Source organism: Balearica regulorum, chromosome 6 (assembly GCF_011004875.1).
Source record: "Balearica regulorum gibbericeps isolate bBalReg1 chromosome 6, bBalReg1.pri, whole genome shotgun sequence".
Taxonomy (NCBI): domain Eukaryota; kingdom Metazoa; phylum Chordata; class Aves; order Gruiformes; family Gruidae; genus Balearica; species Balearica regulorum.
In genome coordinates, this window is record NC_046189.1 from 6164192 (window position 1) to 6185704 (window position 21513).

Below are 21513 nucleotides of genomic sequence, written 5' to 3' on the forward strand. Positions count from 1 at the left end.
TGTGCCATTCTTCACCACCCAGCAAAGACTGTGCAACTCTGTAGAACTGCTACGGAAATCTAGGCACAGTGTTTACAAAGAAATACGATTTCTTGTGGCCCCCTGGTCCTGTACGGTTGTTAGAGTCCACAGAGAGTAACAGGGAGGAGGAGGATAGGCTACCATGGTGCTGGTTTCTAGCCCCATGTCCAGCAGCTGGGCTTGTTATGAGGAATGCTAATCCAGATGCAGTCTGAGCTTGTGTTCCAAGCATCCTGGAGCCTCTGTGCACCCTGACCATCTGCTACGCAATATGTCAAATGGGAGTTCAACTCCCACACGAAATAATTACACAGACACTTGTCAAAATAAAGGCAGAAGAACCTTTGCTGAGACATTATCTTGACTTTATCTGAGAAGCTGGCTGCTGTCCAAATCCTGGAGAGCACTGAATATGTTAATTTACCATGAAAATAGGATCAACACCTCAAGAGATACCTTACTGTTTAATATATGAACCTGGTTTTTTTTTTTCCTCTGGAAGACCTGCAGTAGTCATAGGGTTGCAATGTAAAGTTTTGATCCAAATTATTATTTTTTTACTGAGACAGCATTAAGCAAACCTCAGTGTTCTGTATGTTCCACTATGTATTCCAAAACTCATACATGTATATAAAATTATCTGATCTGGAAACACTGTGCAACCCAGCTTTCTCGAATGTCTTGTTTTCAGGGCAGCTGAATGGGGGAGCATGTTATTCACCATGATGTTCTGTCCCTGGAAGTACCTGAGAAGTGAACCTTTCCTAAAGCACCCATACTGCCACTGCTGTAAAGCAGCAATCTCAGGGAAGGAAAAGGGATCTGGGGGCACGGGGTGTTTTTGTCATGGAGTTGTGTCCAGAATCAGGATGAAATGTGCACAGATACTTTTTACAAAAAAACCCAAACAAAACCAAATAACCAAACAAAACCAACATAATTGTTTACATCCACAAAATTGAGTTGTCCATATTTTTAGCATAAATGTTGGTAAGCTATATTCTTTTTCCTCATTCAGCCTCTTTGTTTCTAAATAAAATAGGATTTCTTTCAGGTTATAAATGGTTTTATAACTCTTTAAATATTAATAAAATAGACCGCTTCATCCTGTAAGCTAGAACAACAGTGTTCCAAATAGTTTCCAAAGTTCGGTAAATTCTATCTGTAGTAACAGGGGATTTTGCTACCCTACACACATGTTCAGTCTTTAGCTGAAAGCAATCCTCATGACAGTATGCTTCGTTGCATAACTGCAAGATAGGAAACTATCTCTTTTTTCAGCTTTTAATTGCATTAACATGTCCCTGAATTCTTGTTCTTTCAGACGGGGAAAACAGAAAATCCTGATCTGCCTTTTTATACACTCACCTTTTCTTGTTTTCTATGCATTTGTATGTTTAAATACATCCTCTAGTTTACACAATTTAAGCCCTGTTCCTGCTTATTCAAACCCTGCAGCAAGAAAAAGTTAAGTCGAATATCTGTCCCCTCCCATAATCTTTAACTTGGGGTGGATTTATCAGGTTAGAGACTGCAACCCTCATTAACATCACCCAACACAATGCACATGCCATGTAATATGACACAGGAAAAGGTCATGGTGCTGGATATCTTGCTAACATCAATCTAGGTTGAATTTGAACTTGCTTGAATTAAAACAAACCTCTTTCATTTGCTGGTATTGATGAAGACTAACTAAGCAGCAACTGCTGTGACTCGGGCTGAAACGCATTTATGGCATGGAGTGCAAACACTTGCTTGAAGTTGTTCAGCTGATCTCAGTGAGGTACTGTTAGTTTTGAGGTGACAAGATACTTTTCTGAAGATTGTCCTGGCCCCTGCCATTTAACATCACTTAAACAACCAATGTATATGGACAACAGAAGCAGCATTTGCAAGGCAACTCAAAATGGCTCCACTCCCATACCTGTCCCAAAGGTGCACGCATAAGACTAAATCACATACACATGAACATAAAGAGTGGAATCCTTACCTGTCCCCCTTTAGGCTGGTATTTGATGTTATCCGTTGATCCAATTTTGGACCTGACGTTCTTGAGGTCAGGTAGAGGCTGATTAATAACTCGTAGCTGCTTCGGAGTGGCTGGAGATTTAGGAGGAGTGCGAATTATGGCAACTTTTTTCTCGGTAGGTACCAGTATGGCAGATTTGGGTGTCCCTGGAGTGTGTGGGGTTCTGGAGTAGCTGGGTGTCCCTGGAGTGCCTGGGGTACGGGAGGCATAGCTTGGTGGCGTCCCTGGAGTGATGGCAGTGGAGCCAGGAGTAGTGGGGGTAGAAGTTCCACTTTTTCCTGTTCTGCTACGAATTGGTTCTGATCCTACAGGCAAGAAGAAAAAAAAAAAAACAGCGTTAGACCCACAGAAATACAGCTGCTCTTCCCTCTGCATCTCCCAAGACAGCATCCCTGTGTGCCAAGCAAGACAAAGCTCCAAGATGGTTGTACTAGTGCTGGAACAGCTGGATGTCTGCCTCTGTGTCTTACTTTGCTAATCAACCTGCCAGCAGTTACCTTCTCACGTGTGGCTGAGCTGGTAAATTACCCACATGGTGTCTGAGCTCTCTGTTGTGTAACACAGGTGTGCTTCCCACAACACCTATATCCTGCAAAGCTCACTAACCAGGGTACAGTATCACATCGGTTTCTGTCTTGGAGAAGGACTAGAAGCACCCTTGGAATCTAACGTTTGGGACTTGAACTGACAGCCTGACTAGCCAGTAAGAATGCTGTCACCAATTTCAATGGATTTGGGTGTTAAACTAGAGAGTGGGGAAAATTCTGACTGTAACGCTGAAACTGAAGGCTCTGAGTGCCTGGGCTGCTGCTGGTCACATACCACTGCTGGTAATCTGGTGTCTGCAGCTGAACCCTGGGTGACCATTCAGCTGATGAACAAGTCATAGCTCTGTTGCGTGGATGGGCAGATGCCCCTCACACTCAATTCCTATTTTACATTAGTGCAGTGAAAGAACGCCATTACAGAAGGCAACCTTGATTAAAAGTCACATTCTAGTTACATCTGCGTGGCAAGTTAAAAATAAATAAACACTGCAACATTTTGTAGTGGCTCCATTCAGTGTTTATGGCATTGCCAGTCCTTTTCACCGAGCATAAGAACCAGTTTAGTAGTGGCATCGTGCTTTCTGCAGCCAGCTCTGCTGGCAACTCTCAAACACAAATGAACAGAAGCCGAGATACCTCCATATGCTGCTTAAAGCAAAGCTTTGCTGAGAATACTCAGGGAGAGAAAGACCAAACCAAGCCCCAAAGCCCGGGAACCCCAATGCCAGATGGGTGCATGCATGTTTTCATCTTTAAAGCGTTCAGGAATTATAAATCCAATGGGAATCTCTAGAGCATCCAGTGGGATCAGTCAAAATCTTAACTGTTTATCAATCATTCTGTTTATTTAATGGTGGTGGACCAAATGCAATGCACTGCTGCCCCTTGGGTCCAGGAGAAACTCTTTGCTGTACATGACTCATTAGACAGATTGTACATACTCCACTCACCTCCAGTTTCCCTAAATGTTTTTTTTTTCCCAACCAACCCTAAACCAGAACCTTCTCACTATACCAACTGAGACAGAAAGGGAAGACTTTTTTTCCCAGCTCCCGGCAGCTTTGGTATATTTATTTTTCATTCCTTAGCCTTTCACCACATTGGCAAATGCTCCATGGCCTCCTTACTCCTAGTCAGCTCCACTTGCAAAAGGTCTCTGTTTTACCTTTGGAGCATCACCCAAGAATTTCAAGGGACTTTTTTTTGTAGAATTTAATCATCTACTTTCCCTTAAGGTGTCTTAAAAGTGGCTGAAATTGGTTTCTAAAGAGAGAAACCAGAGGAATTCCTATTGGAAAGCAGAGAGCCACATCCAGGTTCTGAGGCCTGGGCTGAATGCAAATCTATCTAAAAATTCTGGGGGTATTTGGTAAAATTCTCTTTGTCCTGTAATTTCTTTTTGCTTGTGATTTGGTAACATTGATCTTCATAAAAGGACCTTGCTGGTTTACTATCCTAACTTCCCCCAGTGAGTCACTCCACTAGCTAACACCTCAATTCTCAGCAGTTTTTACCCTAAGATTAGAGCACAGGGAGATCATTACTGTGAAACAGCAAGTTAATGACTGTAATATTAGGTTCACTTTTCCAAGAATATTCTATATTGCCTATTTCAGGTTTGTCTCATTTTTCTTGCTGTTTGTAAATGTCGTCTGTTAAGTATCTTACCCAGCTCTGAGGTCCCTGCAAAGGGATTTTCTAATATTAGTGATTAGTCTGAACAGCAGTCCTAGCTCTGGGCATTGCAGATTATGGAAAGGGTGCATCCTGTCCCTGGTTTCAAGCCCCTGCTGCTCAGCACTTAGTATCTGAACAAAAACAGTCTGTGGGGCTCTGACTTCCAACAGCATACCCCAGACCTACCATTTGCATAAAAGGTAGGGACACATGATGCAATGTGACAAATCCAACAAGGGTGGGAGACATTCATAGCAGTAGGAGAGGGTTAATATGCAAAAAACATACGGGTGGTCCGTCGTACTGAAGAGGAAAGGGAAGCTGTGAGGGAGAGAGAATTCTCCTCCCTGTCTCGGTCTCCTGATACACCTCTTCGAGGAGGAAGGATAGAGGAGGGTCTTGGTAGAGAGGAACGCTTTTCGGGACTCTTGCTTACTCCATCCTAGTAGCAGCAAAATAAAAAAAAAGGAAGGTTTAGTTTTCAAAACTCACTCTCTTGGCTGTGATTTCTTTCAACCTATATACAGAGGGGGAAGCCTCATCCTATGGGTCTAAGTTTACTACTCACAAAGGAAGCTGGGGGGGATCCAGCCACCTCCCATGCTCTGCTTAGCTCCCTGGTGCCTCTTTACTGCATCAAAACACCCAATAGTCATCTTCTGAGCTACTTAAGACAGATACAGATACTCTTGGATCCAAATATGGATGGATTCCACATTTTGTTCTTAATAAGGAACAAGTGTTTATTAGTGCTAGTTGAAAGTAAAAAATTCTCTGGAGCTCAGCTATGAAGTTCTCATCTAAATTGACCTGCAAAGTAACTGCAGTACTGGTGCCCAGAATACACCCCACACGATATAGCTAGGTGATGCGAGATTTTTGCATTTTCAAACACTAACTTGTAATTTTTTTTACAGAGAAAAATTTTTAGCTAGAGCTTATTTTTTGAGTGTAGACTGGTGTCTTCTCTTATTTCCTTGCATACTCATCTTTTTACTTTTTGAAATCAGCAGGTATCTTCTTTTTACCAGGGTTAGAGCAATGGGCATGTACGTTAGATTATTTTTGAACTTACGGGATAGGCAGCCCAAGACAGTCTTGCATAAGCAGATAGTGCTCCCAAAGGCAAATATGATGATGGTCCCAACCAGTAAAAGACACACCAAGCATAGCGTTACACAGAAAATGGAGTCAATAGTGAAAATGGTTTTTAAATGGGGATAGTCATGAACTCAGCATCGAGTAGATTTGAAACACAAGTGAAATGTAAACATGGGGAAGCTAGGATGGCCTGCCAAACCTCTCTTTAAATTTATACTGCAACTTCTTCAACATGGTTGCATGTATAGACCAAATTAGGTTCCTAGAATATTCGGCTTCTGCCCTTATTGCTGGTGATCAGAACTGTACCCTCCTACACTGGGGATTGAATTTGGTTTCAGAGAATATTAGCTGATTGGAAATTACGTTTTTTAAACTTGGAAGGCACATTAGTACTTCTGTTCTTTGCCACTTACCCCTGTGCAAATGGGTGCAACTTCTTAGCAGTCAATGAAGCAGCGTCCATATCATCAATAGAAAGAAGGTATGTCCTTCTAGTTATAACTTATTTCACTTATGTTTCCTCTGGAGAATCTCCTTTGGTTTTATCCATTTTGTAGCCTGATAATCAGTTTTCCTGCCACTGGATCTAAGTAATCCCACGTAAGCTTCACAGAGAATTACTCAAACTCATTGAGGAGAGAATGTGATCCATGGAATTCACCTACACATCTCCAAGCTAACTCTCTCTACCAACTCTGCTACCTTACCTTAGCATCTGATTTTGAGTAGGGCAAGCAGTCTCTTGGGCCTGCTGAGGAGGGCCGTACATAATAACTGTCTGTATCGAGAAAAGTGGCCCTTTTAGTAGTTAATGAGCAAGCTGAGCTGGGTCTTGGAGGAAGCAATGACTTTGCTCTAGACTTTGAGGCAGGAATCTTTGACAAAGAGGCAGTCTAGTCATGAGAAAACAAACAAAAGAAAACACAACATGAAGCTGGACAAAACAAAAACACATGCAACATGGACAAAAAAAAAAAAAAAAAAAAGCCAAGCTATGAATTAATACTTTTCCCGTGTCTGGTAATGGTGTCTATGCAGTTCTGCCATGCATGAAAGTTTTAGTTCTGTGTCGTGTGACTGATTCTAGCTAGCGACTTTTTCTGCAAATGCTATTTTTGTCTTCTGTTAACAGGACAAAACTGGTGCGAGGTATGGCATTTAACTGGTACAACTGCTGGTTGGCTGCATTAGAAGTGAGTGCAAAACTACAGGAGCACAAAGAGATCCTAGTCCTTTAAAACTAAGTGTGCATTTGAAATATATCCCTCCAGGCTACAGGCAAGAATAAACCAGTGGGAATCTTAAAAGCAAAGTTACACCAGTATTCCTAGACTTTCTCAGCCTTCAAGAAAAGGTGTCCTAATTACTCCTCATGTTGTCTTTATTAGAAAATGAGAAAAGAATTGGTTGTCAGCTCTCTACTTAAAGGCATCTGGCTTAGGCTACATATCTAGCCTACAGAAAACTGAAGCTGGTGTGCTGAATGTCACCCCTGACATCTTCAACATGATTAAGAGTTGCAGAACTGTGTAACAATTCCAGGCCTACAACACAGTTCAGTTTTCTGAACTTGAGACATAACTAAGCATGCACAGTTTGAGGCCCAAATGTTCATTCAGTGGTTTTTGCTTTTTTCAACTTACAGGTCATGAAAATGTTTCCCCTAAAAAGACAGGTAAACCCTCACAGATTGAGATTCTAGGCACAATGTAGAGACCCTGTCCTTTTCACTCACATTGCACACAGTGTCCTCCGTGAATATGTGCATCTAATGGGGATGCTAGAGATGGGCAAGACTGAGACCTTTCAATGGAACAGCTGGGGAAAAGGCATAATCTTGAGCTAATGCACTGCTCCGAGATTATTAGAGTCTAGATCCCCTTGGTGTTACTCAGGGAGTGAGGCACTTTTTAGCCTTGGTAATAGCAGCAAAATCTGGCCCAATCAGATTTCAGTGACATCCTCAAGACTGGTACAGCAAGCAAAGAAACCAAATGCCTCAATCCCTGCCTGCGCTTTACCCAGAAAACTATTCTTCTTCTCTGTTAGCAATACATTACCTTTGACCTCTGTTATAATTCATGTTGCTGGAAGTGCCAGCTGCCCACAGGACAAAGATCTACGTAACCCTAAGACTGCTGAAACTGGGATGCAGAAACCTCACTTTATTTCAGAGGTATTCCTAACACATGGCTCATGGTTTCAGCATCTTGCTATTGCAGGTACACAGCTCCTTCCAGCAGATGGAACTGCTCAGCCTTTCCTGAATGCGTTCTGCAAAGCAGCAGGTGAACTAGTTTGAAGATGGATAACAAAACTGACCTATTGGATGATCTAACATTACCAGTGGAGAGGAAAAGGCTGCACTTGAAGGACATCAAAGCTGAGAATCAGGAAAAAACACAACAACAAAAAGGGAGAGGTCTTTATAAAAGCAGAGGTGAAGCCAAAGCACAGAAGAGAAAACATCTGAGAGATACGCGTGTGGCAACTGGAGAAGTGAGGCAACAGAGAGAGAAAGGCAGCAGGGGACAGACTTGCGATCTTTGACATAACGTAAGGGACAGGAATAAGAAAGGTGTACTGAAAGTCAGTAATTTCAGAGAATTATTTTGCAGCGCTTGTACTTAGAGCACTCCATGAACACAGATGACTCTGAAAATGGGCTAGCATTGACTTCTCTTGCTTAAGTGTTGATCATTCCCCAAGACAGACAATAATAAACCATACCATTGGCTCAGACCAGAAACCTGTCCAGATACTTCTTACTGTACTAGTAAAGAAGCTCTAGCAGTTTCTCAGTTATGAGCTGAAATGGATCAGACCTGAAAAAACAGATGAAATCCCAGAATCCATGGCTGAATTCAGGTCTAAATTTCACAGCTCCTCCAAAGCCTCCAATCAATTATGCTGCTATCATTATTAGCAATTTTTAATGATTCATAAATAACGTGCAACACTTGAGACCAAATTTTTTGTTCTCCAAAGAACTGATGATCTGGTTAGACAGATGAAACAAGTCAGTCATGGAATATATTAGGAAATTTAGAGGAATCCTAAGGAATTTCTGCATTGTTAATGATGGCTAATAATGACAGGGTATTGTGCTGCAGATGTGAATCAGGATGTGTCAGTGTCCTGTAAGAGGGTTGCATAGGGGATGGTGAAAGTAGGTTGGTTTCCTGGGGATTTTGGAGTGGTGGGACAGGAAGAGTGCAGGGTCAGCACAGGAGCAGGGTGGAGAGGCATTGCAGCATTTGCTGAAGGAAACTCAACAGAGGAGAGGCAGACACAGGGAGCAGAACAGGATGCAGAGCAGCTGAAGGCAGGGCATGTAACTGTCAGGTTAAAACAGACAGAAATCAGCAATCCAGGAAACAGCCATTCAGAAATCACTTAATTGCATATAAAATGCTATTGGCCAATAACTTCTATACAGGCATGACCTCTACAGAATGCGTGGCTATGTAAGGGTGCATCAGAAGACATCCAGCGAGTCCTGGGGAAGGTTTCTGCCTGCACCACGCAAGGTGGCAGTACGGGTCGGGTGCTGCAGAAAGGGCCAAGGTACAGAGTTTATCCTGGTGGATGACCTCACTCAAAATGCTGAACAACATCCAACTCCTGCAGTTTGGAGTCTGTGTGCCCCTATGTGATGCAAACTGTCATCATCTACTACTCGGGACTGTAATTCAGAGGTTAGTCAGGAAAGGTGGTTTTAATTACCCTTTTAAATGAATAATGAATATGGCAAACAAATTCTAAATGGAACACAAATTTCAAATGGAACACACAATTACTTACTGAATTAACATAAAAAGATGTGAAATAAGGACAAAATGAGATTATAAAGATGAATGATAAGCTGATTTTACTCACTGAGAGTTTTTCCTTTGCTTGTTTAAATACACCAGGAGCCTGGTTTGTTTCACCACCTGCTGCTGAGAGACCCAAAGAAAGACTTGATAGTTAAAAACAATAATAATAAGCATTTCCACTTAGTACACTTGTTAGAACAATTAAATGTCTTAGAACTACTGTGCAAAGCAATTACCAGTGAACTGTATCCAGAAATGTACCTGCCTTAAAAATGTCCTATATTCATCATACTTGAGGTAAAATGGTATTCAACACATTTCAAACAAATGAAAAATTTGTATTTATGTTCTTAGAAGTCTAGAAACTACAGTAAACAGTTCAAGAAATAGTTGACAATTACAAGAGGCTCTAATACTGAAGATCAATCCTCAGATACCTTAGCACTCTGATTTTCAAGACTGTCATCTAAAAATCATGCTCCTTTAAGTAATCCACAAATGAAAATTTTAAGAGAGGCCCCTGAAATCACCACTCTTCAAAATATTAGCTAACTTTGCTAATGGAAAGAGAGATTCACTGTTGAATTATCATTCTAGTTGCATCAACAAGGCCAGTGTGCTGTGGGTCAACTAAGCCTTCAGACTTTAGCAATTCAAATTATATCTGGGACATCAAGTATGTTAAATCAGTACTTCATTTATCTGATACAACATGGTTTGAGGTAAGATTTTTCTCTCTGACTTAAATTCCATCCTTATTAAAAGTTTTGGAAAGGGGCAGCTTTTCAGAAAGCAGGCTATCAGTTACACCCCAATGCTGCTCAGGACAAAATCTGTCACACAAAAACTAAATGTGAAATCGTTTGGCCAGGATGCCCTTACTAAATGCAGAAGCAGGACAGCAGTCACAGATTACAACCTTTTGCTGTAAAGCCAACTGTTTTCCAACTGTAAACCCAATACCCAATGCATCATAGAGGACAGAACCAATTAATTTTCTCCTTTCCCTGTGCAGTTCCCAGGCATGGTGAAGAGATCCCTGGTTTTCTGCCACGCTTTCCGCTCTAGTTCTGCCCTCTTAATATAATTTTATTGCTGGTTTTGGGGGTTGGTTTGGGGTTTTTTTTTTTTTAAATTGAAGGAGCAGGAAAGAAAACTCGTGAGGAGGGAAATAATGTATATAACTGCATACTTCAGTTCTTCTGAATTTGTAACGGGGTAAGTACAGCACAGCCCTCCTGCATCACATTTTACCACATCTGTTACTGCTGGTTTTGGTCTCTTCTGTATCTCTTCTAAATAATCACAAATAGCTTCTTTCCTCCTTCCCTTGGTATTGAACCCTAACCAGCCACCGCTATGAAGCGGAAAGAATAGCTGTGCTGCATGCGCTGACTTACCCAAAAGCACCACAACTTCTCCATCTGAACAACAGATCTCTACAGGCTCTGCTGCCAGTTTAAATACACAATAAACCTGTTTTACCTCAGGGGGTGACCCCAGAGTTGAAGACAAGGAATGGAAGCCTATCACATAGTGACTCCCACTCGTAGCCAGGTAATTGTCCTGGCCGTGCCACCATAAACACTCCTCTGATGGCACAACTGCAGCGGCATCTTGCAGCCACTAACAAAACATGAGTGAGATTGGGGTTTCACTCACAGAACTACACCACTCAAGGCAAAGACTTCACAACTCTTTCCTCAGAGTTGGCCATGCAGTTTCTTTATCAAATGGCAAGGATGAATCTCTGAAAAAGCAGTCTCTCCCTTGTGGATATGGAGCTGTAAGTTACCAGTATTTGCCAGTGCTTACCAGTGACATACCAATTTTTTTCTGGTATTGAAGGGAAATAGGGGAAAGATGTCATTTCCCGGGCCACCACACAGGAAATATGAGCAAATATTAATGTTTTTTGTAGACACTTGTATTTTATGACTGGCCATGTTTTGTTTTAAAGTCACAGTACATGCAACATGAAGGTTTCAACTGACTGCAATACACTCAAAGCCGTATAGACTACACTGCCAAGGGACTTTCAGTGGGGCTCCACTGGCCAGCTATCACGAAAGCTCCAAACAGGACGCACACTGGCAGTCAAAACTGGCTTCAAGAAATGGTGCTATATTTTACGTAAAAGGACAAAGGTGACAGAGACAATGTCTCTCTAAATTCCAGATCCTGGAAAGAGCTGGATGACTGGTTCAGGCTCAGGGATATGTAGGCTGACATACAGCCAGCTACGCTCTTAGTGTGCAGTGCTATGTGATATCCTTTCACATGGCATCCCCTCAAGTCCCATCAGTCAGTATAAAAAGGTGAGGTAGAAGAAAATAAGGGACAGCATGAATTTTCTGGCAACACTGGGTGTGGTGAAACATTCTAAGAGATATTTTTGTTCACTTTGTGGTGTGGTTCAAGCTCCTATGCTCTAAAGCCCAAACCTCAAGCTTCAACTCACATCACTGCAAATTTTATGATCGATCTGAGCCCATTATTTTGATTGCTCTCCATCTCAGGATTTAAATGTACTGGGAGGTCATTTTTGTATTACATTTTTCACTTTGACTAATATATCTGCTTCACTAGGTGTTAGAGAGAGAGAGAAAAAGGTCTGACAGTTGCCAGGCAGCACACATTTAAGGCAGTGGGCAGATTCCCTTATGTGAGTCTATCCGTATGACTCAGGCCTCTCTGGGATGCTACTGAGCCAGAAGAGTTCAGAGGAGTTGGTGGTAGAGTACCTGAGGGCAAGACAGCACTGACCACATGGCTGCAGAAGTGCAGACAAAGTTGAGAACACTACAAAGCTGACACTTTTCTCCCCCATTTCCACCGCTTATTGAACCCCCTGGGTCTTTTGAAAGAATATGTGAATTACGGGTCATAACTTCTGAGCTGATCAAGCTGTGCTTCAGCAAACAGCAAGAGGTAGCAAGAAGAATTGTTTTAATCCTTTTTTTAAAAATTCCTCACTCTTGGGTAGCTCTGGTCCGGAGTGCAAGTTAGGACAGCCCAGAGACTGCAAACTGAGGAAGAGCCATCTCTGCAACAGAGGGGCCTGGATCAGCATTTCCTTCCCTGGCTCCATTTCTTGTGAGGGGGGAAGGAAAAGCACCAGATTCCCACACAGGAGCAAGGCAATGGGACCAAGTATTTAGGTCTGTTGTCCTAATGGAATGCAACCAGGAGACAATACATGCTTCGCACAGATGAGGCACGATATTAAAGCTACCCTTGTGTAGCTATCCTTTTACTGTATTTTCACTAGTCAGACCTCCACACTGAGACTGGTCTAAATTAGAACAGGAGTGACTCATTGGTGCAAAACTAGATGGGAGCGACTTCTTATGAACACTTTTGGTATTGCACTGTTTTACTATAGGACGGGTAATAAATCCTGTTCTTAATTTCTAAGCCATGAGAAGAGGCCACTGTAGTTCTGCATTGCTGAGTATGGTGGTTCTCTTACTAGCCCTAGTTTCACTCACAAACAACTGCACTGCAGCATGCAGCTATGTTACATGACAGAAAACCTGGCCTCTTTTAGCAAAATTTTTCTTTTTTTTTTTTTCCCCAAAGATCACCAGAAAAATCAAGTTCATCTTTCCACCTGGAACACACAGTAACAAATAATATGATGAAAATGCTAAAAGTGTTCTTTTTCATCCTCTAAATTAGGATACACCTATCAAGATGTAACAGCAATCATTTGTTTCATCCTTTCATCTTCCTGTACCAAATATTAAGATTTTTGCTTGGAATGCATTCGTAGTATGAGCCCAGATTTCTTCTCTCTCAGCTTCATGCTGCATGTGGCTGGATTCCCCCTGTGGATTTTGACTGTACAGCATAAACATCAGCGACAGATTGGGAAGTGTCAATGCAGATAACATCAATCAACAAAATATAAGTCTGAAACACTTCTTATTATGCATGAGAGTAAAAAAGCAAAATAATGGAAAAGCATACCATGGTTTAAGCTGCCAACATTTTCCCACCAGAAAAGAAAAAGGCATAATTAAAAAAAAAAAAAACAACAACAAAAAACCACCGAACAAAATGATGAGTAGAGATTCCTACAACATCACACTATAAGCACGATGCCAAGTTACAACCACAGCACTTAGAAGTCCGAGCAATGACAAGCATACATGATCATGGCCTCCGTTAAATAAACAAATACCAGGAAAGAAAGAAGAAAAGAAAAATAATGCAACACACTAAAAAAGCAATACTATTTGTGAAGACTGATATTCTTGGAGGAAAAAATAAAAAGTAGAGAAGCTGCTATAGCCATGAAATTTACCAAAAGAAAAAAGTCTATGTTTGCCAGCCACATTGCATAACTGAACAGAACGCAGTCACCTGTCTGCTTCCGTTTAACACAGGAGAGATGAGTTGGTCTAGTATATTTGATAGCAGGTTTTAAAATGATTTTCCTGGAGGGAGAGTGGGCCTGAACTTCAGTTTTTTTAGCAAGTTCAGCTTTCTTATACACTGCTATGGACAAGAAAACACAAAAACACAGAATCAGGAAAAAACCAGCAAACACTTTCATATGACAATACATCAAGTGGCAGGCCCACTGCTCCACAACTCCAACCTGATGCGTCACTTCTACTGGGGTGAAGAAATCCTAAGTGGAAGAGGGGGAGCACGGGTGCATTAACCTCAGATGTGTTACCCAGTGATCAGCGGGGATGCCTACAATTGAAACGGGACCGGTGGAGCAGTGAGCCTTGCACATGGCTTTTCATATAGTTGTACAATATCTCATTAAAAAGCACTACCATTAATACTGTAAAGGTACACATCATCTACCACAGAGTAACCGGATAGTACTGTGCAACAGTAAAAAAAAAAAAAAAAAATTGTAATAGGGAGTGTTAAATGAACCTTTTTTCCTTCTCACTTCATCTCTGGAGAGTGTGCTAGGTTCCTTTTTAGCTATTTTCCTTTCAGGAGTAGAAATCCTGCCTCTCCCAGTTTTAAAAGGTTTCTCTTTTTTATGCTTATCGAGAGATGATCTTCGCAATTCTCTCTCTGCCTTCTCCTCTTTAGGAACAGTCTCTAACTGTTCAGTCATGATGCTCCTATCATCATCTGTAGGATCAGAGCAAATTATAACAACAAACAAAAGATTAGTAACAAATGTTAACAATACTGCAGTGGAGCAGGGAAAAAATAGTTGAAGACACAGCAGACGGATTAATAAAAAAAGGCAGACTATTTTACCATTTTTCTGAAACATGCTGAGATTACTATTACAACTATAATAATTTTGCTTTTTGATCATTATGATTTGGAAGCAAAAACATTTAACAGACAAAACAGAAAGGATAATGCACACCTTGAGTATCTGCCCAGAGACTGTCTGTGTCCATGATGGAGTCATCAATTGTTGTTTCATCTTTGTAATCATCACATGTCTCTGTCTTGTAGTCGGTGAGCAGGATTTCTTCTCTCTGGGGCGAAGCAGGAGCTTCTGGGGAGCCCTCCTTGGGCTCAACTTGAATGTCAGCCACTTCCTCAACCTCCAGCTCCTCTTCAGCCTGGGAGTCCCCTGTTTCGATGTCTTCCTGCTGAGTAGCAGCAAAGCGCACACTGTGAGAAGCAGATTCACCCTCATCAACTGTTGTCTGCACCACTGTGATAAAGTCGTCCTCTACTGTCACCACTGATTCAATAATGCCTTTCAGTTCAGGCACAGCTTCCGGGCTACCCTTGGCTAGCATTTCTTCAGCAGTAGGTTTCCCAAAGTCTATTTCTGGGGGCATTTCTGACATAAGGTGCTGTTTATCCTCTTCTTTTTCTTCTTGCCCTACTTCTACCTCTTCTTCCTCGTGTTCTTCCCCTTTTGCAGCCCCAGGTGTCACTTCACATGGCAGCAGCTTTTGGACTTCCGTAGGTTTCACAGCTGTATCAGGAATTTTTTCAGTTCCTTCTGCTGGCTGTGGTATGCTCTCCATCTGAATCTCAGCAGGCTCTTCTTGGAGAGGCTCAGCTTTTGGAAGCTCCACAGAAGGCTTCTTTGCTTGTAACTCTGCAGGTGTCTCTTCCCCAGACATGGGAGGTTTTGGAGGTTCTGCTTTGATATCCTCTGGTTTCAAGGATTCTCCATTCAAACCTTCTTGGGCTTGATCATGCTCTCCACTAGATTCATAAGATTCCTCTTTATCAACTGCCTCCTGATGTACCAGATCGGGCTTAGTAACTTTCTCCTTAATTTCTGTTTCAGACAGTTTGGTGCTGTCCTTCACATAACTAGGCTCGGTCTTGGAAAGTACATCTGCATCCTTTGCTTCTCTGGACAAGATGGTCTGATCTTTCTGTTGAATGTCTTTGGGTTCAGGCTCTGCTCTTTTAACTGGGGCTTTGTCCTTCCCTGAAGGGAGAGAAACAACCTCGCTGACCTTCATATCTAACTGACTCTGATACTCTTGGTCAGCTCTCCTTGCAGCCACTTCCAAATCGTGCTTTATAGCATTGTAGTCTGGTTTTATTGGAGCTTCTATCTCAGCTATTTCAGGAACAACACTAAGAGTCTTCTCCTTCTCCATCAACAAAGAAACAGCATCCTTTTCTATTGCCATCTCTGAAGCTGATATTCTGTCATACATGGTATCATCGGTTACATGAACTTTGTCAGACACACTTTCTTCTTTCATTTCTAAGATTGCCTCAGGTCTTGTCTTCTCTGGCTCTGCACCTTCAGTGGGATAGACCTCTTTAGAGTCAACTTGATCTTCACTTTTTTCTAGCACAGTATCCAGCTTCTCTTTTTTCTCCTGCTCAAAGTCCCTTGAAAGAATGGACTCACCAGTGGCATGCTGCCCTAAGTCTTTTTCACTGAGGAATTCTTCTTTCGATTTTTCAGCTGCTGCCAGCTTCACTTCTATTAAAGACAGGTCGGGAGCCAGGCCACGTCTCAGTTTTTCATCTGTGCCTTCGTAAAAGGGACAAGTTTCGCTTGTCAAATTCTCACTGTCCTGAACTGGAGAAGGGAGTGGGACTGTGTACTTATTGAAAACACAGTAGCCCAAGTCTTCTAGCTGACTTTCAGCTTTTAGAGTTACGTGGTTTTCATCTGTCACAGGTGGCAGGGCTGTGCTGCTGTCTTCCACAACAGCATCAGAAGGAACTGACTTCTTCTGTGCCATTTCAGCATCTGCACTCACAGAGGCTAATCTAGATCGTGTCCCTGCTAAGTCTAACATTTCAGGCAGGTCAGGAGCCAGGACAGCCCCATTTTTGTAATATTCTTTGGCCAGGAAAGGTGATTCAACCAAGGTCTCAGGCTGGACTTTTTCTTCTGCCATTACTTTTTCTTCTTCAATGTGCTCATCTTCCTCTCTACTATCAATAGGGAAGCAGGGGGCCCTCTCCAATGCTGGTGTGGTTGCTGGCAAGTAGTCATCACCTTCATCCATACTTCCACTAGTGTTAGTTAGAATATCTGAAGCAAGGGGAGAAAGGTCATGTGCACGACCAAAGCTAAATCCTAGAGCTATTGAATCCAAGCAGGACATGGGCAAGTTAATAGACATACTTCTCTGTTCAATTGCAGATCTCCCCCCAAGTCCTAAGCTCCTGCTCAAAGTTAGGTCATCTTTATTTTTACTGTGGAGTTCTCTCTTATCCCCATAGACTTTGGGGTCAATAGTGAACATTCTTTCTGTTGGGGAACTTGGTTCTTCAGATTTGTCTGGTGTAAAGCTCTGAGCCAGGGTACTGTACCCTATTTCGTGAGCAGGCCCACTCTGCTGCTGATCCAATTCTGTCTGTAATTCTTCCTCCTCTTCCTCTTTGTCTTCAGGTATTAGACGATCTGTCTGATAAGGCTCATACACACTCTCTTTAGTGTCACTTAGCTCATAGTAATCACTGCTTTGTTTCAGAGCATCTGCTTTGAAGGCTTCCTCTTTCAGAGCAGAGGTTTCAAAATACTTTGACATTCCCGATCGATCCTCCTCTTCTTTCATTTGCTGAGGAGCTGAAACACTTGTCTTATCCTCCTTGGTATCTTTTTTAACATCTTTCTCTTGAGAAGGTTCTAGAGTAGGAGTCTTGTCAGTGGTTAAACTTGGTACCTCAGGGGCTTTCTCTGTTATTCTGGATAACTGAGTGGTATCAGGGTGCTCTACTGTTTTCTCAAGGGTCAGTTCATGGCTTAACTTGGCTGGGGATACCTGTGTGCCTGGCTGGACCTCCTTTTCCATGTCTACTGTTGCTGGGAGCCCACTTTGGTCCATTTCTTTTTCTGCTTTGAGAATATCGGGTGACTTTTTAGCTTCATCATCCTTTTGAAAGTCTGCTTTGTCTAGGGAAAGTGACTTAACTTCAGGTTTTGTGGTAAATTTACCATCATCTAATATTCGGGCCTCCCCTTTATCATAGAAGTCATACCTTTCTTCCTCATCACTCTCATCCTTGGTCAGGTCCTTTTCCTCCCCCCATGCAGGGATTTTCTGGGTGCTTGGTGTTTTCAGGCCATCTACAGTTACTACTGAGACTTCTTGCAGAGCTAATGTCCTGTCTCTGTGGATCTGTTCATCTTTAGTGAGATCTTTGGCAAATGGTTGGTCAGTGGGTTCCTGTTTTGTTTTGGAACTGTCTTTGAGTGGAAGCTCCTGGGGGACAGCAGGAGGTGGGCCTGAAGGAAGTTCACTTTTGGCCGCTTCTGCCTTGAGTTCTGATAGCAACAGAGAACTTTCACCATGGCTGATGGCAAGATCTTGGACATCTTTAAGGTCGTCTTTAAATTTCATAGACATAGCTTGGTCGGATGATGAGGGCACATCTGCAGTCCTTTCTTCTGTTTTGCTCCCTTTAGCCAGTTCAGAGGACAAGTCCCTTTGTTCTTGAGAAGCAGGAGCCTTGGCAACAGGTTCTGCAAAACTGGCTTCCCCTTTTTTTTGTGAATCAGTTTCCAAGACCTGTTCTGATAGAGGTGAAGGCATTTTTTCTTTGTCTTTGCTCTGTGAATCCTTTTTATCTATAGCCTCTGTTTTTGCTGGCTGTGGAACTAAGGCATCATGTTTAGGTTGCTCACCAGTCTTACTCTCTTTCCCAGATTCATGTTGCTTTGTGTCTAATGGTTCAGCTGTGAAAGGGCGTGCGCCCTCCTGGACACGGAATTCCATCTTCGTGGCTGCAAGTAAATCTGAAGTAGTTTGTTTGGGTTTTATAGCAAAATTATTTTAAAGCACTTACAGGCAGGCAGTCATGTGGCTTACAACAACATCTTGGTATGAATGATGGAAAGGAGGGAGAAAGATGCAAACATGCAGCAAGGCCATCCACCTAGAAATCTGCTTTAAAGTGTTAAACTCTACTTTCCTTTCAATACATGAGGGTTTATAGTGAAAATGTGGGTTGTACACACATAAATATGTGACCACTGAAATGAGATGATTTCATGTGACTTCATCTTCATGGTTTGCATACAACAGTAAAACCACAAGTAATCCTCACTTCATTGGTATACTTTCTTGGACTCCGTAACTTGTGTTAGTTTTGAGTTAGTAAAGTCTGCAAGATGAAGTCCAATCAGTAGTATTTTTGAGTGTTGATGACATTTAAGACATACGTAGTTATAGATTTCTATATCTATTTTACATTTTTCCTCTACATGCAGCCTAAACTAAAGAAATAATGCATATAAAGGTTTTGCAAGTGTCAGAAGAGGCTGTTGGGTTGTTTGGTTTTTTTTTAATTGTACCAACTTTTGACATTTACTCTTTGGCAAATGACAAAATTCTCACTGCTGTCACGAAACTGGTATGTGTCAACCAGCAGAGCTATTAATAGTCCCAGATCTTGAAGGTCTGGTCTTCAAAATGGCCAGCCATCTTCAGCTGTAACTGAAGTCAAAGAATACTTGGCATGTTTCAATGATTGTAGATCAGGCCCTAATTAAAACTAATTTGAAGCTAAAAATGCTACTCTTACAGGCTGCCACTATATTTTTAGAGAGTAATACCTACTTTTTTTTTTTTTTAATACATGCTCTGTTAATCATTAATAGCTTGTTTTTTTTAATATCCTATGGAAAACAATCATTCCTATCATATAGAAATCTTCCTATCATGGAAAATGTGAAGAGAGATACTGCAGAATGTGGCAGAAATTTCAGCCATAATCTGTAAAAAAAGTTTTATGAGTTTTCTCTAAAGCTTGTTACAACAAGCATTGCGTCAAATCCATGGAGCTTTCTTTTTGCTCTGACGAATCTGAATTTTTTAGACCAATTAGTATCAAAGTATTGGTCATTCTTTAAATATTTGCATATGTTAACATTTAGTCAAAAAAGCAACTGCCATTCTAAACTCTACAGGTAGGAAAACCAGAGGTCTACCTCTACAGTAATTTTGCTCCTTTATGTTTTTTGCATTTGGTGACTTACTTGCAAACTCTATGAAGTATAAAAACATGGCCATTGAGTTGACGTCATCCTCATTTCACACAAATTAAATAGCTAGACACTGACTTTCTTTATGTATCCTACTGTGCCTCTCACTGTAGTGCAAATGAACAATACCACTAGCATCAAAATATATTCTGACTGCCAAAGGAATTTAATATTCTTTAGCTGGGTCAGCCAGAACACCACCCTCCCAAACACAGCATTTCTTAGCCAGGTAGTGAATGGGTACATCACTACTCCATACAATGTGTCTTTACACCTTGTTGCACTGGCTGAAGAGAAATACCATTAAAAGGAAAATCTTGAAGCCTAGCTCTTACATACTGACAGACAATTGATTGCAGTAAATATTTGGTTCAGTAAGCAGATCAGAACTTCACCCTACGCACCCAATCCTAACTTCACTATGAAGGCAAACATCACAGTGGAAGTGATGGAGGTTTTGCCTGACCAAGGCACTCCAGCCAGGTTAAACATTTGTAATAAGGTAAGACACACAAAAAATCAGAGTTCTGGCAATGATCGGGAGGAGGGGTGGACTGCAATGAATGGCAAGGATATGACATAAGAAGCGATAGCTTTAGGGAAGCTAAACTGGAATGCACTGAAGCACACACAAACAAAAAAACCAAAAAACCTGCACACCGCAAATGAAAACATTTCTACAGTTTAAGCCTCTTTATGTCATAGTCAAAGTCAATAAATCTACTTTTTGAAAGAAAAGCAGATGAATCTCTGCACCAAAAAGAAAAAAAATATACATAGATTAGCAATGTGACTGGCAAACACATCTGAGATGAGGGAAAAAGGCTTATGCAGAGGAATCAGCTTAGCTGCAAAGCGTATTTTATCATGGCAAAGTAAAAAATCAGGAATCAGCCGCAGTGGTGGGAAACCATGTTGTCATACAGCACCTATGCAATCTTATTATCTGCTACACACTCTTCAAGCATAATAACAAGAGCAGTCATACTAATAAATGGGAAGAACAGGAAATGAAGCAGCCTTGGAAAGCACCGAAGAAAGCTGGAGCAGGATTCACCGGCAGCAAACACATGCAAACCTAAGGAGGACACACCTTCCTCAGCCAAGGAAGAGGATGTGTCTTTTGGGGCCATTTCCGCCACAGCAGTTACACTCTCCCTGCTGGATGCCACACTTGGCACTTTGTCTTCAAGACACACTTTGGCCTCCAAACCCGAATCCAGCTGACCCTCACAGACGGCCTTTGCCTGGTCCGAAGGCTCAATAGGCCCATGCTCTTTCCCCAGTTGCTTCCCAGGAAGAGCAGCAGGTTTCGCTTCCACAGCCATCGAACTCTTTACTGGTTCTTCTTCTTGGGGATGGAAAAAGGAGGCGACATCAACACCAACAGTAAACACCAAGCACATAGCTCAACAGGACCGCTTTTGCATAACACTTTCAGCTCTGAACATTTCAGATTTAAGTGTGTCAAAGGACTGTTAGTATCCAGCCCATTTTAGTCACTGTGGAACTGAATTTTCCTTGGGAAAAAAAACCAAACCAAACCACCTATCTCTCCCAGAGAAGCACGTTTATGCTGTAAGATGAGAGCTGAAAGTGTTTCACAGGTATACCTCTCCCAAAGATGACTATGGGTCAAATATTCATTGCAAATGGAGATGGTATTGAATGACAAATGGCCCCGACAACACCAATGGATCAATGAGCTCAAAGTACACCGAAATTTTTCTGATAAATGTGCTGTTTAATCCAGTGCAAGACATTCAGTTGATGTGGAAGAAGGTATGATGCGTTAATTTCTTTCCACTGACCTCGGCAATACTGACTGCTAAATTCCAGCAAGTCAATCTATCACATGGACCCTGGATTTGGCAAAATATTGAGCCACACTTCCATAGT

The 21513-nt window shown here is 41.8% G+C and overlaps 1 protein-coding gene across 50 annotated transcripts in view; it reads right to left on the reverse strand.

Annotated features, from left to right (window-relative positions):
* The window catches only part of MAP2 (microtubule associated protein 2), a 228360-nt gene that overhangs the window by 17632 nt on the left and 189215 nt on the right, over positions 1-21513 (reverse strand). For 19 of the 50 annotated variants that reach the window (XM_075756063.1, XM_075756068.1, XM_075756101.1 and 16 more), the window contains 7 exons: positions 20708-20965; positions 14554-18354; positions 14100-14306; positions 13569-13703; positions 9262-9323; positions 4567-4720; positions 2015-2358 (listed from right to left, as the gene is read on the reverse strand). In XM_075756063.1, the coding sequence (XP_075612178.1) occupies positions 2015-2358; positions 4567-4720; positions 9262-9323; positions 13569-13703; positions 14100-14306; positions 14554-18354; positions 20708-20965 (4961 nt within the window). Of the gene's footprint in view, positions 1-2014; positions 2359-4566; positions 4721-9261; positions 9324-13568; positions 13704-14099; positions 14307-14553; positions 18367-20707; positions 20966-21513 lie in introns of all 50 variants that reach the window. The other 31 variants (XM_075756092.1, XM_075756093.1, XM_075756095.1 and 28 more) reach the window with 10 other exon arrangements.